Raw genomic sequence first — 15,796 nt, 5'->3', positions numbered from 1 at the left:
ATGCTTTTTTCATCTCCTTTTCTTTAGTTTTCAACAAACATCAGTTCACCTCACTTACAGTTCGGGCTTTACTTTTCATTGTAAGATAACTCTACCCTTAGACAAGAGGAAGATTCTGTTCTCCCAAGAAGAAACCTAAGCAAACTGATGCCATGTGTGACAAGGTCACAAAGCAGTATTACAAATGGGATGCAGTCTCACTATCCCGTAAGTTATCAAGATGATAGATATTATGAGATGCCATCAAAATATGTCTAGAGCACAGCATTGTGAAAATACTTACTGTAAACAGTATCAAAGCTTGCATCAGATGTCTCACCTTGATGGGTTCTTTCTTCAGCACAAAATGGTAATGAAGAGACATTTTCTCACTCCAGATGTAGTATCTGGAGTTCTAAAGAAAGTAATTTAACATGAATAATGCTCAGACTTGACACACTGCTAAAAACTGAAATCTTTGGGCAAGTACAACAGAAAATCTCGGAGGCAACTCGTATTGCCGTGTCTCTTGTATTTACTACATATCTTTCCAACCTCCAGTTATTCCTGTAACTATAGAAAGCTGCAGAGAAAGTACTCAATCATTATATACCAAAGAACTCAGGCTAAAGGTATTAATCCATACCTACCTGCTAACATTTGTGCTTCCAGGCAAGTTGCAGTTTCCTTCAGTCTTCGCATTAAAACATACCCAACTATTTGGATCTTTTAGAGATGTAAGTTTCATGAAGAATAAATTATTTCAGGAACCTTTTCTTCTGCTTACCACATGCACTGAAGGTATGTTCACGATGACCAAAAATCAGTTATAGTTAAATTAAACCATGGCAGAATTCATAAATGTATCAAATCCATAAACATGCAGTAAAATCTCATTAAGAGCTATTTTCCACTGTGCTAGTGTCAACAGATGATTTTAAATTAGGGTAGAAGACTGCCTACTAATCAGAGCATAGAACATTTATTTTCACTGTACAGTACATGACTGTGTTTGATCTTTTCAAACTGTTGCACAACTGCAATTTTGTTCAAATTTTAAACTGAATATAAAATCAATGAAGGTGATGTACACAGACACATAAACTGTCCTTAAAAATTTCTTCTGACAGCAAGGTTCTTAAGAATGGGAAGCTATACACTTTGTTTGGCAGAGGCGGCAGTGAACTATCCATTCACTGACATCCTTGCTAGCTCAACAGATAATTATGGGTTTGCTTTCTCTAATTAAACACATTTTCCAATGCCTTGTTATAGAATACATGTGTAATACTTAAAGATAAATTTTAAGTCTTTTTAAAAAGACTGGTAAGTTAGAATACAATAAGCAGAACAATGCCCGAAGTATTCCAATGAACTTTTATTAAAAATAATCTTCCTATGGAAGTTTGGCATTCTTTAGCAAAGTCAAGCCACCACCTGTTGCACAGTCTTCTTCACTGACACCATAAATTTGATCTTTTTTGTTCCTCTAACGATCTGCATTATTGGCTGATAACTGCTCTGCTTATGAACACAAATGCAGTTTTGACCACGGATGTAATTTTGAAGCAGCCAAGACAGCTGTACTAAAAAGGAAATCACCTTCTCTTCAACAAGACCAACTGTTTTTTAAACCTTTACAGATGGATATGATTCCACACCAGTCATTAGATCCAGAAGCTTCTCAGGAAGCGAACCAAAAGTTGCTTAATGACACATTACAAGTGTGATTTGTGATGCTCTGCATGCAGCTCACTTTTTAAGACTTTCTATGCTGCTTCCTTTTTCAAATGCAATGGGTCCAACGTCTGGTTCCCAGCTATGCTTGTATCTGCTGGATGTCATTATGCACTGAAGATTGATGTTCAACTTCAAATCAAATGCAAGTTTTGCACTCTAAGTAGGGATGCCCACAATCATATTGTTCTTTGGAGAACAACTCTCTGGCTCCATAGATATAACTTGGACAGAGTATTTCTGCTCTTCTGCAGCCAATGCCCGATCCAAATCCACGAGCCCCATACACTGCTTTCCTAAAAAGAGAGCAAAGGAGAGCATGCAAAACAAAAACGTAGAAACTATCAGAAACATGCACTTCAATATTTAATGTTACGAAAACACATCAGTAAGTCATCTAAAAAATAAGTTCCAAATTTACTTTAAAAACTATCTTCATCTGGTTTACTTCAAATAGACAATCATTAATAGTTCTAAATCACATCTGTGACTTGTAACCCTCATTTAGCATTTCTTGAGAAAAATTATTAACTCTATATATGGAGAAGTGTTACAGGCACAAGTATTTTTAAGTGTTCCCAAAGCTTACAGAAAAATCCATGCACTAATGTAAAACCCACAGAAGAAAAAATATGCCTGGTTTACAGCTGAGCTCTCTGAATTGCCAAACTTCTACTCCCTTTATATCCATAACTGTCTTTCTCTTGCATTTTCATCTAAAATCTGAAAATCTCTGGTTATTGAGGAGCAGCAAAAGACTAAAATACCAGACAGTGATCCAGTGTAATTGAGACATATGAATGTAACTGCTGATAAAAAAAATGCTAAATTACTAACAAAAACTAAACTTGTCTCAGATTTACCTGCAGAAAAAATGGAAAGGATAAACTCCAGGACTTTTTCAGCTTAAAAGTTTGTATAATGATACGGCCATGCCAAGCTGATGAGGGCATTTGTCTTTACGTATTTAATCCTTACAATTACTATGTTCTGAAATACAGAACTGATTTGTCAGACTGTATTTTCATCAGTTTGAAACTCTTTTGCAAGAAAGATTTAGCACTTCCATGAAATCTTTTATCACATACAGTCTCAAGTCACAAACAAGGCACAGTCCTGCTTCAGTCTCAAAAGCCTATGATCCTACCTCTTCTCTTGTTCCTGACAGAACTGTACAGTTAAATATATTTGGGGTCTGAGATGATGGGAGACAGGAGTACCCATTCTGTTTACCATCAGGATACAAATCTGTCATTCCAAACTACCCTCTGGAACTGCCTACCTCTCTTCCCTGAATATATACAGTGTGAGTGCCTGTACCATGGCAAGCCCTGACATGCATCTGTGGTGCCTGCAGAAGTTTTGAGTAGGTGGCGTAAGTATGCTCCTCAGCATCCTTGTATTTCAGAGCAGTTGGTGCACATCACACTCTCCAGTACTCAGTCCAATCTCTTCAGTCTTTACACAGTGAGCCAATGACCCAAAATATCTTCTCCTTCTCAGCTGAATTCCTTAGCTACAAAAGAAGTTCCCTAGGTTTGACTTCACCAACATTGACATTTGGACTGTTTGGGTTCTGTTGGTGGCTTGGAATTGGAGAGAGGTAGTAACTGGCTAGGAGACACACGAACGATACAATAATATGAGATTAGGCCTGAAAAAGAACTTTTCAACTGTATGGATTTATATGTTTATTATATCTCTGTAATATATATGTATATATAATGTATATACCAGTTTATTCTATCTCTGTAAATTACTTCTTGTGGCACTGTTCTCCTGTATTTGCGGCTCCACAGAAAATCACCTTCTGCATTTGGTTGAATAAAGTAGCATGTACATGCTCCTGCCACTGACAGTAGTATCACTATTATCCAAAATGTAAACACTAAGGTGCAGCTGGGATTGCCACAACTGGGGCCTGGTTCCCCATGTGCTCTCAGGAAGTCTATGTGAAGTATACAGAGCAGTTCTGTGATCAGACAGAATAAATCACGTGGGCTGTAGTGATGGTCACAAAACCATTCAGTATGCTTGCACTCAGATCCCACTGCTGCATAGACTGGATAAAGCACACACGTCCGGTGAAAATGAGAAAGAGAGGGAATTGCCACGTATAGCAGAACTGGGCACAACTACATATTTTTACATTCACAGATACTACAGAAATTGGTGATAACCTCTTTGACAAATGGTTGTTTCAGCCATAACAGACACAGACAGAACACTGTACTTGAACACTTTAGGCACTTACATGTAATGATACAAAATGATTTGTCACTTCACTGGAGCTGCATGTATTTCAGTGGTAATTGCTAAAACACAGTTTACAATACAATCCTAAAATAGTAAAAAATGTTGCCATTTGCAATAGAGTAGAAAAAGTCTCTGCCTGTTCAGGAATATTTTCATTAAATGAAGTCTACACAGTTTTCTCAATACCTGATCATGCATTGCACGAAACACAAAAAAATCTTCAACTGTTTGCAAGTATCCCAACAATATTCCCATAAAACCAGTTTCAAAGCTGAAACAGAACACTGAAGTGGGAATGATCTTCACTGAAACACATTTGTGTTATATGGAACTTAAAAGAAAAAAAATATCATTTCTTTAAAACAGAAAAAGCAATGATATAGGGAAATGGACGCAAATAAGATTTTAAGATTTCTGTTTGTTTTTTGTTCAGGGCAAAGGCACATAAAAATTACATTTGTGGGGAAAAAAAATTGACATTTGAGACAGAGAACAGATAAAATTTACATTCTTTCAAAAACACATTGGGTCCTTTTCAAATATTCAGCAGGAGACAATGTAGGGTTCTACACTGGTAACTGAACACTAATTTTTTTCAAATACTGTGATGATAGCAAAAGCACCAACAAATTCATTATAAAAAAAAAATCTGTATTCTTATCTATATCTCAGAATCTGTATTATTTTTATGCATTGAGCATAAGAAAAACTTTGAATTCTTCAAAGAAAGCTTTTTAAAACACTATGATTATTTGCTACTCCTGCTTTAATATATTTTTTCAGTGTTTTATGTAAGCCAAGAATGCCGTTATAACCCGAGAATTCCCTTCTGTCTTTTCTGACCTGGAAGCTCGTTTATAGCTTCCGTCAGAACATTAATACCAGACAGGCACACATTATACCCTTTTGTAAGTCAAAGAATACTAGAATGTTCTGCATAATGAGGAAATGATTTTGCTTACTCCAAATATTTAAAGTGTTACGTATTTTGCTGTCCTTCTGACCAAAGCTAACCCAACCTCTGCAATTCAGCCTTATTGTTTCTATTAGATGTTTACCCTTGTAAGAGAGTTATCACCAGTGACTACAAGCAGGACAAAGGGATATGTGCTTTTAATGTAAAATATGTTGGCAATAGCAAGACTTTAGTGAACTTTACAAACACCTCATTCTTGCCAGAGAATGGTGGGAGAAGGGAGTGGGCGGGAGGAGGGAAAGTGAAACAATTAAAAATCAGTAAAAGGCAAACCGTCCATTCCAGAATTGATCATTCTGAAAGAAGAGTTTCTACACCATTCTATTCCACAGCATAGAACAGCAAGATGTGAAATGTGAAGAAATTCAGATTTTTCAAGTGTTGTGTGAAGACAGTAACTTAATGTCCTGGTCACGAAAGTACTACTTCTTCCTTTGTGTATTAAGGTAAAATAATTACAGAGCTAGATTACACAACAACTGCAGAAATTCATACCAATTAGCTTCCGTTCAGGTGGAAGCTGAACAGCTGTCTGATCTGCAAATCTGCAAAGGGTCATGTGCTCCTAGAAAAAAGAATGAAAAAGTAAATAAATTTGTTCCAGTCACATTTCCCTCTTCCAAATAAAGAAAGAAAAATCTAATTAAATGGTTCAAGGATTCAAATCATGTGGAAGACTATTTTTATAGGAAAATTATCTGTGTACAACTCCCAGATTTGATACTGCTTTGGCTTGTTAGTGTATGTTTAAATCAAGCATTTGTAACCACGACCACATGGCTACTAATAAGTATCTGATTCTTGCTAAATTTTCTAATTCTCTGCAGCAGTTGAATTAGATGCAATGTAGAAAAGACAGCATTCTTCAAAGACATTCTGCAGAATAATTTTGCCTTCAATTACTGATGAGCAACAGTCTTCTTCTAGCACGTGGCAGCATCCCTGCATCAGTAACAGCCAAGACAAAACACTTAAATAGGTGATTTGATCTACTGCACATGTCACCCAAGCAGTGATTTTTAATTCCCAGAAGAATCAATCACTTTGTGGGTCAAAATTCCTCTGCCCTACCAAATACAACCATTCAGGATCAACCCAAAAGATCCTGAAGGAAAAACTGATCCTGAAGGCAGAAAATACCTGGCTGTAAACAATAAATTTTCCTACATCAAAATGAGCACAATTCACTTTTGAATTATCCCTGTCCTAGTTAAATTAGAGCCTAAGTTATGACTACATCATTTCCCCATGACAGTCATTAAATTGCCATATTCCCTGTTGCAGAAAGAAGAAAGTACTTCTAAAGTAACAAAGACAATTAAAACTTGCCCAAACTTTCTGTGTGCATAAACAGTTAACCTGCTTACTAGAACACCCACACCTTCAATTCCTATTGAGTTTTCAAAGCTGTATGTGCAAAGTTAATTCAGTTTTACTTTCCAATTCTCCTATAGGGAGAGTGTCTGACAAATAAAGTCTCAAAATGTATCATGACAGAAATCTACAGCTATCATAGCCTTATTCCTTGCAGATATAAACTAATGAATTACAGTAAAAAGTTCTCATCAAAAAAGTTTTGGAATTGCCAGACTTCTGGACGTCTTTGTAGATCTCACTAAAATGAAAGATAAGAGAAATGACTCTCAAATGGGAACTGGAGGGAGGTGACACACACAATGTCTGGCTAACACATGGCAGCTCTGGCTACTAGCCAATAACCTTTAACAATTTATTAATATGAAACATAAAAATGCATATAGCTAGCTGTATAACAAAAGTTATTTATAACTAGGATTATTTAAGGCACCAACCAGCCCAGGTCGTTTGTACAGAATCTTACACTACTAAGAGCAGTAATATTTTTTAACCTTGTCCTTGGCCCCTGTGCCCTTCTGCAGCACAAATAATAAAATGCTGAAACTCCTATAGTGTTGACAAACCCTGTGATTTAAACCTCCATGAATTAGCAGATTAAGAAAAGAATTCACTGAGCTTTAATGAGGTTATACACACCATCCTAATCTAGGCATCTTGACTTTGTAATTGCCACCATTTTCCTCTGTCCTGTCAACAGGTCTGCTCTTAATGTATTTTAATAAAAGTAAATCAACTTTCTTTCTGAAGTGAAACCTGAGTTCTTCATGGTTATGTGTTAGAAAGAATGTTAATCAAGGGTAAAAATAACAGCAGGTCCAAATTCTCCGTGCCACTTTTATAACCTCCATCTATGAACATTTATTTCCATGTGTAAACTGTACACAAAGCAGATTGTCATGAAGATAAGACGCGCATACCACCATATAACTGAACTTCCTTATATAAGATGGCTGGAAATTTTCTGTATTTTTAAAATGCCCCCTTATTTGAGGATTAAAAAGGATAATTTATTACAAAGAGCATCTTTGTTACAGCTCACAGCCAAAAAAAAATTTGAATATTAGAAATAACATGTGTCTCATATTTCTGCTACAAATTATTATTCTGTATTACTGAATTTTATTTCTATATTGCAAACACCAAGACCCTGGTTTAGGATTTGACATATAAACCTAGCAGAGTTTCTGTATAGCCCCACTATTCCCAAATGTCAATGTTTTGTTTCCATGCCACACTGAGCGCATTTAACCTTCAAATTTTTGGTTGCTCTTCACTAACTAGTTTAAATGCACCAAAGTTTAACAGATCAGTACCAGTGGTCTGCTGTCCACCACTCTGCTCTTGTCCTTTTTCACTTCTCTGCTACCTGTTATCTTCATTCTGTCAGATCTGCATGCCTCACTGATTCTTCCTCCCATTTTTTCTCTCCTACCATCTCCACACAGACCCTGGCTCCCCAGGGTCAAAACACATTTGAATATTTTTGAAACAATTTTTAGTAATATTCTTAAAACAATATTGTAATAAAATTCTTGCTGGTAAGTATAAACTCTTCCTACTCACTCTGTCCAATCTTCCAGACATAAATTAGAGGGAGAAATCTAACGTTTATCAGAAAACTGTATCTATAGAAGCAGGAATTTTACCTAAAAAATGATCAGACATTTCCACAGTATAATTAGCTGTATTTAAGACCTGTAAAAGTTGGTATTCTGTAATTAACTGATAAATGTTGAAATATCTTAGGAATGGCTTGCACATACCTCAATGATAAAAAAGATCTTTTGTGAAGAACCTACTTAATTTTATTGAAGAAAAAAAGCTTTAAAAAAATATATGGTGGAGAGAACACAACACAATGATATCTGCACTGATAATGAACTTTTCATATAACACATGCTCCTCCTTGCAATTACAATATAACAACTTTTATTTGATAAGAGATCCAGTGAAATGCAGAAACTGTACATAGCCTTCTCCCCACCACCACCTTTTACATACCTTATAGGACAAAATTTCTTTGAAGAGACGACTGAAAAAAAAAAAAAAAGACCAATTTAATTAATATCTAAAAAAAGCAGAGGTGTAAAACAGAAGCAATCATCACATACTTGAACATATTTCAAACACCGATATCTGTATCCTACAGAAAGGCATAAAAAAACTCCAGAAACCATTACAGTTCCAGTTGGCTAGAAAAGAAGCACAATACTTGGTGTTGTCTTCAGCTTCACCCTCCCCACCCATTGTATTATTCAGAAAAAAAATCTCTCTTTAAATCATTATAAATGCTAACACAGATTTACTGGTGCTTCCACGTTGTCACATAAATACTTTACACTACACGTATGCAACCTCTAGACATGCATATATTTTGTTTGTATCACAAAAGGTACCTCTGCAAGAGAACCGAGTATAGAACACAGGCAATACGGGGACATGGGCAGGCTATCAGGTTTTATGATCATATCAAATAAGGAAAGAAGAAAAAGCAAACCCTAAAATCTAGCTCAACTGAAGGCTGACAGTTTTCTACATAGGCTTACAATATTAGATTTCGAATTCAGGAAACAAACCCAGAATTTACATTCTCACAGCATCTACAGCAATGAAAATTTTCTAACATAGTGAGCATTTCCAACCTTCATGATCTAAAAACAACTGGTCAAAAGCTAAACAGTAGCAAGCTTAAAATTTTATTGCCTTTTCTTTAACAATACTTACTTGTTTTACTCTGTCACAGGAGAAAATAAACAGGGGCACACAAAGAGAAGAAAGAACCAAACTAAGAAAACACTGTTAAATGCAAAGTTTATCAGACAAAATCATTATATTTGCTCTCTGCACACTTCTGTGACAGCACACTTAGATAAAATATGCAAAATATTTAACATGGGTGCTTAAGATATTTATTTTTTCCCTTTGTTGATTTCTTTTAAGATAGCAAGTCTCAGTTTCTTGTTCTGAGGAAACCACAAAGTTCTTCCCTCATCTAGTTCCACCTCAGACAGCTGCTAGTGTCTTATCTTCTGCCACTTTATGCTTATCATTTAATTTTTTCTTTATATCAAAGGCATCTAAATTCTTAAGCCTTATGTATCTTTAACACAGCAGATTTCAAGATAACATGTCCATTGAAAAAGTATTAAAACTATGAACCGAAATACAGAAGAGCTTGTCCACTTGGGAATAAATCAGTGGAGTTTCACAAGGAGTAAACTGTGGTATAAAGCAGATCCCTTTCTTTAACCTGATTGCTAACATCTTTCTCCAACATTAAAATGCCAATTCCACTTCTTATAGTAATTTTCATGAGTTTTATATTATCTTAGTTATTTTAAGGTAAAAGGTCTGAATATCACATAGATTCGCACATACTCCATTTATTATGTTGGTAGTAAAAAGTCTTCTGAACTATGAATAGATAAATCCAGAAAAATTACCCAGGAATTACCAATCCGTCTCTCTTTCAGGATGGGTTTGCAAAGAGAAACAGGAGGGAACAGCTGCGTTATCGTTTATCATTGCCTATATAACTTGCAATGATCTTCAGTTTATTAATTCTATAATCTTTTAGTACTTTTTTCCTTCATTTAACTTGATATTTTAAAGCTTATTTTGTTAGCTCTAGTTTACCTTCGTGGGTACTGAAACTTCACTGTGTTTTGAATGAAGCCATAACAACAAGGGGAGATGACAAAGGCTGCCTGTGCCTTGATACAGTGCTCGATCACCATGTCTGTTGCCACACCACATGCATGCAGAGCCACCTACAATGTTAAAAAGAAAAAACGAAGAAAAAAGCGAATTCTTTACAGTAATATTCTAAATACAATCCTACTGCAGTAGTAGTTTTTTGTTGATTGAGTTACTTAAACATACGAGTAAGTTTTTGCAATGAAAGCTGTTCCAACGAAGGGCCGCTCCTCAATTCCTCAGTTTTTCATTTCTCTCTTTTGTATCTATGCTGAGGTAATATTTATGGCCTATTCCATTAACAAGGGAACCATCAACAAGCAAGGGTCACTCACCAAAAGCGTTGAAAAGGTAGGTATAATGCACTGTGATATCAAATAAATAAAAAACAAAGCTCCAGAGAAGTATTAAAGGAAAAACTACTGTCATAATGAGTCAGAAGTTTTTGTTAAGCAATAACTACTAAGAAATATAAAGACCTCTCTCAAGAATTCTCTACAAGAGAAGTAAAAGATATACCTGAAGGTCACATTTAAAGGACAACATTTTTGCATAAATTTTGATCATCTGAATGTAAGGTATTGAGTAAAAACTTTAGAAACTAAACACTGGCCAGGATGAAGCATCAAATACAACTTGCCCTCCTTTTCTTTTTCTTTCTTATACTTCTATTTCTTTTTCTTAGCAATGGGCTCTAGAACTAAAACTAGAATGCCATTCAGTCACAACAACTGAATACCTGTAAACACTAATGCATGTCTGAGCAATGCACAGGTTGCACCCAAATTCTTCTTGCCCTCCTACAAAAAGGCAAGTTCTCGCTGTACTCAATGTACTGCAAGAAAAGAAAAGCACTAGTCTCCTGTAATACCTGTGATACCAAATGGACCAGGTGAAATGGAAGCATTATTTTCTCTGCCTTCTTCAATGTACTCAGTAGCTCACAGAGCAGGCCTGGCACATACACATTGTTCTCTGCTTTCTTGAAACTAGGGACATTTTTGAGGCACATTTTTATCGTTATACACTGGTGTGGATTTGTAAATCTGCATTGTTTTCTTTGCTCACTGTAAATTTAGGGAAAATGTTTAAAGCTGCAAGCTCAGATTTCAGGATTCAAAGTTCTTTTTCCAGATACAGCAATTGGAAGATAAAAACTCTGCTCTAAGATATAGATCAAAACAAAAACTTTTTGTTTGCAGACTGCTTGATGTAAGCTCAGCTGAGCAGACCATTAATCATCAACTGAACTATAACTGCGTACAGATGGTAACAAATATTCTTGTCTCAAGCAGAACATTAAAACATTAATAAGAAAATTTCACAACAAAAGTTTTCTGTACATATGAATTTAACAACAAAAATAAAACTAGTTTAATGTCAGAAATAGATTCTTAATATCATAGCTATTAAATTATCATAGAATATAATTACAGTACTTGGTCATCTATCCAAGCAGAAAACACAGACCTCTGCTTTGCTTTACTTGCACATTTGGAAAAGAGACCTTAAAACAGCAGCAGATAAAACCAGTAGCTTTGCTGAGCCTCTATGAACTTGTACACCAACTGACTACTTCTTTGGATTTCTCAAAATCAATTTAGATAGGTGAGAAATCACAAATAAAATCCAAGACAAAGCTTTCCCGGGATATCCTACAAATTGAACTCACCACCTGAAACAAAGTGAGACCTAACGCAGATAATGCATTCAGTTCACAAATCCATGCATCTGTAAACACATGGAAACAAAGTGGACCCTGAAGAGAGCAACAGAGCTAATGGCTAATGCAGTGTGAGAGCATTGCTCTGTCTTACACCTCTGGAGCTGCAATTCCACAGAACAGCCCAGTGCACACAGAAAAGTGAAGGCAAAAGAATGTTTCATGAAACCTCAGGTTCACTTTAGTGATCTTAAAAAGGAAAGAACTCAACATGATCAAAAATATATACCCCCCCCCCACCAAACCTAAAATTTTTCAACTTGTTCTCACAAATTAGCTGAGATCCTGTGAGTACTATGAAAGTATTAAAACCGAGTAAGCTTTCACAGAATCCTCTGTGTGTCAGCATGCAAATGAGCACTGCATGCAAATATTTGGAAGCCTTCACTTATAGAACGAAATCCTTTACTGTGGTTGATGGCTGTACTACAACATGTAACAGTGCAATGTACCAGTTCGTTTGGCACTCCAACAGGTTGCTTCAGAACCTTGACCTTCACTACCTTAACAATTCATAAGGGCAGAAACGTTATGTGGAGCAAAAAGGAAGTGGTCAACACTTTTAAAACCTAATTTTGAACTCCTGGCAGATAACAAATAAGAAAACAGCCAAGTAATGCAGAGTTGATGTCAAAGTAACAAGATACAAACATTATCTCCTTCTTCACTCATATGATGCAGAAGCAGTGCTAACTTGAAACAGGTAAAAAATATAAAACTAACTTAATACACATTAATATAACAAGGGTACATCTCCTAGTGTCAAAAACACCTGTCTGTAAGGACATACAGAATATTCTTCTCCCAGGTATTTTAGTTGTTCCAAGAACAATTCATCAGACACTGAAGTTTTGAAGTGGAAAAATTTTAATCACTTACCCCAATATTAAAAGTCCCATTAAAATAGTCCAAATTTGCTTGAATGAACCAAATATTGTTTAAACCTAATTCATCACTTCTGTCTTTAGCACGGATCAGAGACAACTCCTTATTTTCTATGAGCACCACCTAGATCAAATACACAGGAGAAAGTAAGGCAAAATAACACTAAGAAATCAATGTACTTCACCAACTAGCACAAAACTTTGTAGTTTAGTTGAGAAAACCTCAAAATTACTTGTGGCAGAGCTCAAGATCTCCAAAATTATTAGTAGGAAATGCAACAACAATGGAATGCATTTAATACTTGCCAGTATCAATCAGCCTGCAAATAGTTTATATTTCCCTATAACTTCTGTTTTCTCAGGAAAGCATAGCACACATTTGGGATCATGCTAAAAATATTCATGTTTCAAATCTAAGTCCTCTGCTGAGACAATTACATCTTCGTATTTATTCTCCCTACATGCACGTCTTTTTAAGATGACTACCAGAGACCCAAAGCTCATACCCTCTTTATTTTTTATTCAGAATTTACCTGACATGATGGCATCATGTGAGCAAGAACAATTCCAACATGGCCCTGTGAAAAGAAAAACAACTGAGTCACTTTTCAGTGTCTCCTCTTATTGACTCACATGTGATAAACATCTCCTAACCAGTGACAGAACCTTTGAAAGCAGCTAAAATTTCAGCATGTGTTCTTTTGCTTTGCAGCAGCAACCAGCTAGAAGTGCAAAGATGAAAGCTGAAAGAAACTGCATCATGTAAACAAAAATATACATTACCCCTCCACTGCAAAAATCCACAATCACATCTCCAGGCTTAGCAAGCTTTGTCACTGCTGATGCCAAATTATTCAATTGCTGCTGCTTCCTTAGAGCCCGGTCTTTGGACATCTTTCCTGGGGATGACAAAGAAAATGCCTAGGTAGTGATAAGCAGTTCTCAACATTAATAACTTTAAATGTTAATTGCTATGGGTAATGGCAAAGGACTGGCATTGAAAATTACAGCTGAGACTAAAAACTGCCTGGAACTCTTGGGCATTCAAATATACTTTTAGCTAAATTCACAAATATTTGGTAGATCTTTCTCTATACCTTTAGCATATTTAAGAATTTACTTTCTAGTTGTTGCTTTAATGTACCCTTATGAACATACGCATATAAGTTTCATATAAAGTAATCAAATCAGTGTAAGCTCTAGCCTGATTATGTTCCAAACCTGTGAATCATGCTCGGAAACAGAGCTCAAGCACATTCACAGTAAGGGTGCCAGAATAAATTCCTATTTACTTTACCTATACACTGCCCTTAAGCATCTTGGGTTTTTAAAGTTCTACTCCTTCTCCTGTCAATTTTCACTTTTTGTAATAAGCAGTTTTGTTTGTTTTAATTACTGTGTGTACAAGGTACTACTCCTACATAGCAAAGTGTGGCTTTTCATCGCATCTGTAACACAACCACAAATGGAAAAACTATTGATTTCTTCCAAATGTGCTTCATATACAACAAATCTGTTTAGTCAGCACTCACATATTTGTAAAGACACATTTTGTCTCAGTGGGGCTAACAGAATGCTGACAGACCTATTTAATACTCCTTGTTCGTTCAGAAAGCAGAGTTTGATACAGATATTGACAGTAAAAATATTCAGGAGCTCATCTTTACAATTGGAAAAAAGTACTGAAACAATTCTCTTGAATGAGTTTTCATGAAGGAGGAGGTTTAGGTGTACCAAACAATCCTAATGTTTTTGGAAATATGAACATATTTCCTACTTGGAGCATCACATTATAGTTGAGTATGGGCACTCTCTAGTTTTGTATTAAACTAATTAATTTTGGCCTATTAAAAATACATTTTTTCCCAGTACTGAGGATTAGTTTAGAATAAAGCCCACAAATCAGTGAAGTTTTCTGGTTACTACAAAAGCAGTTCAATTATTATCATCATCAACTGCATTTATTATACAGTTTATTGTTTAAATCCCTACCCTGAAAATACATTCTTTGGTATTGTATTTTACTGTAAATAACATTTCACTTTACACATAATCCATCAAATTCAACAAACTCATCAGATAACATTATCACTACATTGCTCTGGGTTGAGTAAGAAAAAACAGTAACTTTTCAAGATATTACGTTCTATACTGGAAAAGAGAGAATATACTCAGGGAAAAGAGAAAAACTGACAACAGAAGACAAAGGAAGCAGGGCAGAGTTCATTCTGTGCACAGTTACTGCACAATAATTAAAAAAGAGTAATGACAAAAAATATTCCTAGGTAACTGCACAATGACATCTTAAAATGTGTACTACTATCTAATGGGAATTAAGAGACGGAACACAAGCTCCTCACTTCTTAGCAACTTTGTAAGTATAAGAGTGTACATTTTATAAAAATAAAATCACTGTTCCATTTCAAACATTTTTTACACTTTGTGAAAGTTACCATAAAGAACAGACTCAGAAAATTAAGCTTTCTAATGACAAAAATGTATATAAGGACTGTGGATACGAATCCTTCACCACTTGATATAAAATATTAAATATGTTTTAAGGAATTATCTCTTTCACATGAGTGGATCCTTGGAAAAACCTTTTAGGAAAGACTATGCTGTAAAAACCTCATTCCTTGTGTGCCAAATATCTATCTGAAGTGCTCCACAGCTCACCTCTAATTTTCATGCTTCTATTTGATTCATGTCTAAACATTCTCAACACCTACACTTCTAATTGTAGTCAATGCAAGATGCAACATTCCAGCATGTACAAAACCATGTGCTATCATAGTGTTTGAGCCAGAAATTCAGCTTGTGGGGCCAAACCTCCAATTTGTTAGGTAAACAGGTATTGTAATATTAATACCTAGAAAATCCTGTACTAAAACAGGATGTTCTCTGCGTACATAACTCCTGATCAGTACTGGACAAAATTTTAGGTTCAGCTAAAAGCAGAACAGGGTTTCTGAAAGCATGATAAAAGCATAAACAGAGTTTTTTATATTAACATTCAGCATGAACTTGCCCTTTTAATCTCAAGTCAGCCAAAGCACACAGAATCCCTTAGTTAGACATACACTGTGAAGTTAAAAGGTGAGCTCTGTTGTCCAAAATGGACAATAAAATCTGCCAAATAAACTTAGGTGGCTTCATTTATACTGTAAC

The 15,796-nt window shown here is 35.5% G+C and overlaps 1 protein-coding gene across 1 annotated transcript in view; it reads right to left on the bottom strand.

The window, feature by feature from the left end:
• Positions 1–1,342: 1,342 nt before the first annotated feature.
• Positions 1,343–15,796, bottom strand: part of GSTCD (glutathione S-transferase C-terminal domain containing) — a 57,718-nt gene continuing 43,264 nt past the window's right edge. The window contains exons 7-13 of the mRNA XM_061478056.1: positions 13,412–13,527; positions 13,162–13,206; positions 12,624–12,752; positions 9,962–10,095; positions 8,327–8,357; positions 5,444–5,513; positions 1,343–2,012 (exon numbers count right to left, since the gene is read on the bottom strand). Of these exons, the coding sequence (XP_061334040.1) occupies positions 1,876–2,012; positions 5,444–5,513; positions 8,327–8,357; positions 9,962–10,095; positions 12,624–12,752; positions 13,162–13,206; positions 13,412–13,527 (662 nt within the window). The 3' untranslated portion in view covers positions 1,343–1,875. The remainder of the gene's footprint in view (positions 2,013–5,443; positions 5,514–8,326; positions 8,358–9,961; positions 10,096–12,623; positions 12,753–13,161; positions 13,207–13,411; positions 13,528–15,796) is intronic.

Source organism: Pezoporus flaviventris, unplaced genomic scaffold (assembly GCF_033815535.1).
Source record: "Pezoporus flaviventris isolate CSIRO_AGI_PZ_B2104156 unplaced genomic scaffold, CSIRO_AGI_Pfla_v1 ptg000002l, whole genome shotgun sequence".
In the NCBI taxonomy this organism is placed as follows: domain Eukaryota; kingdom Metazoa; phylum Chordata; class Aves; order Psittaciformes; family Psittacidae; genus Pezoporus; species Pezoporus flaviventris.
This window is presented reverse-complemented; position numbering and strand designations above follow the sequence as displayed.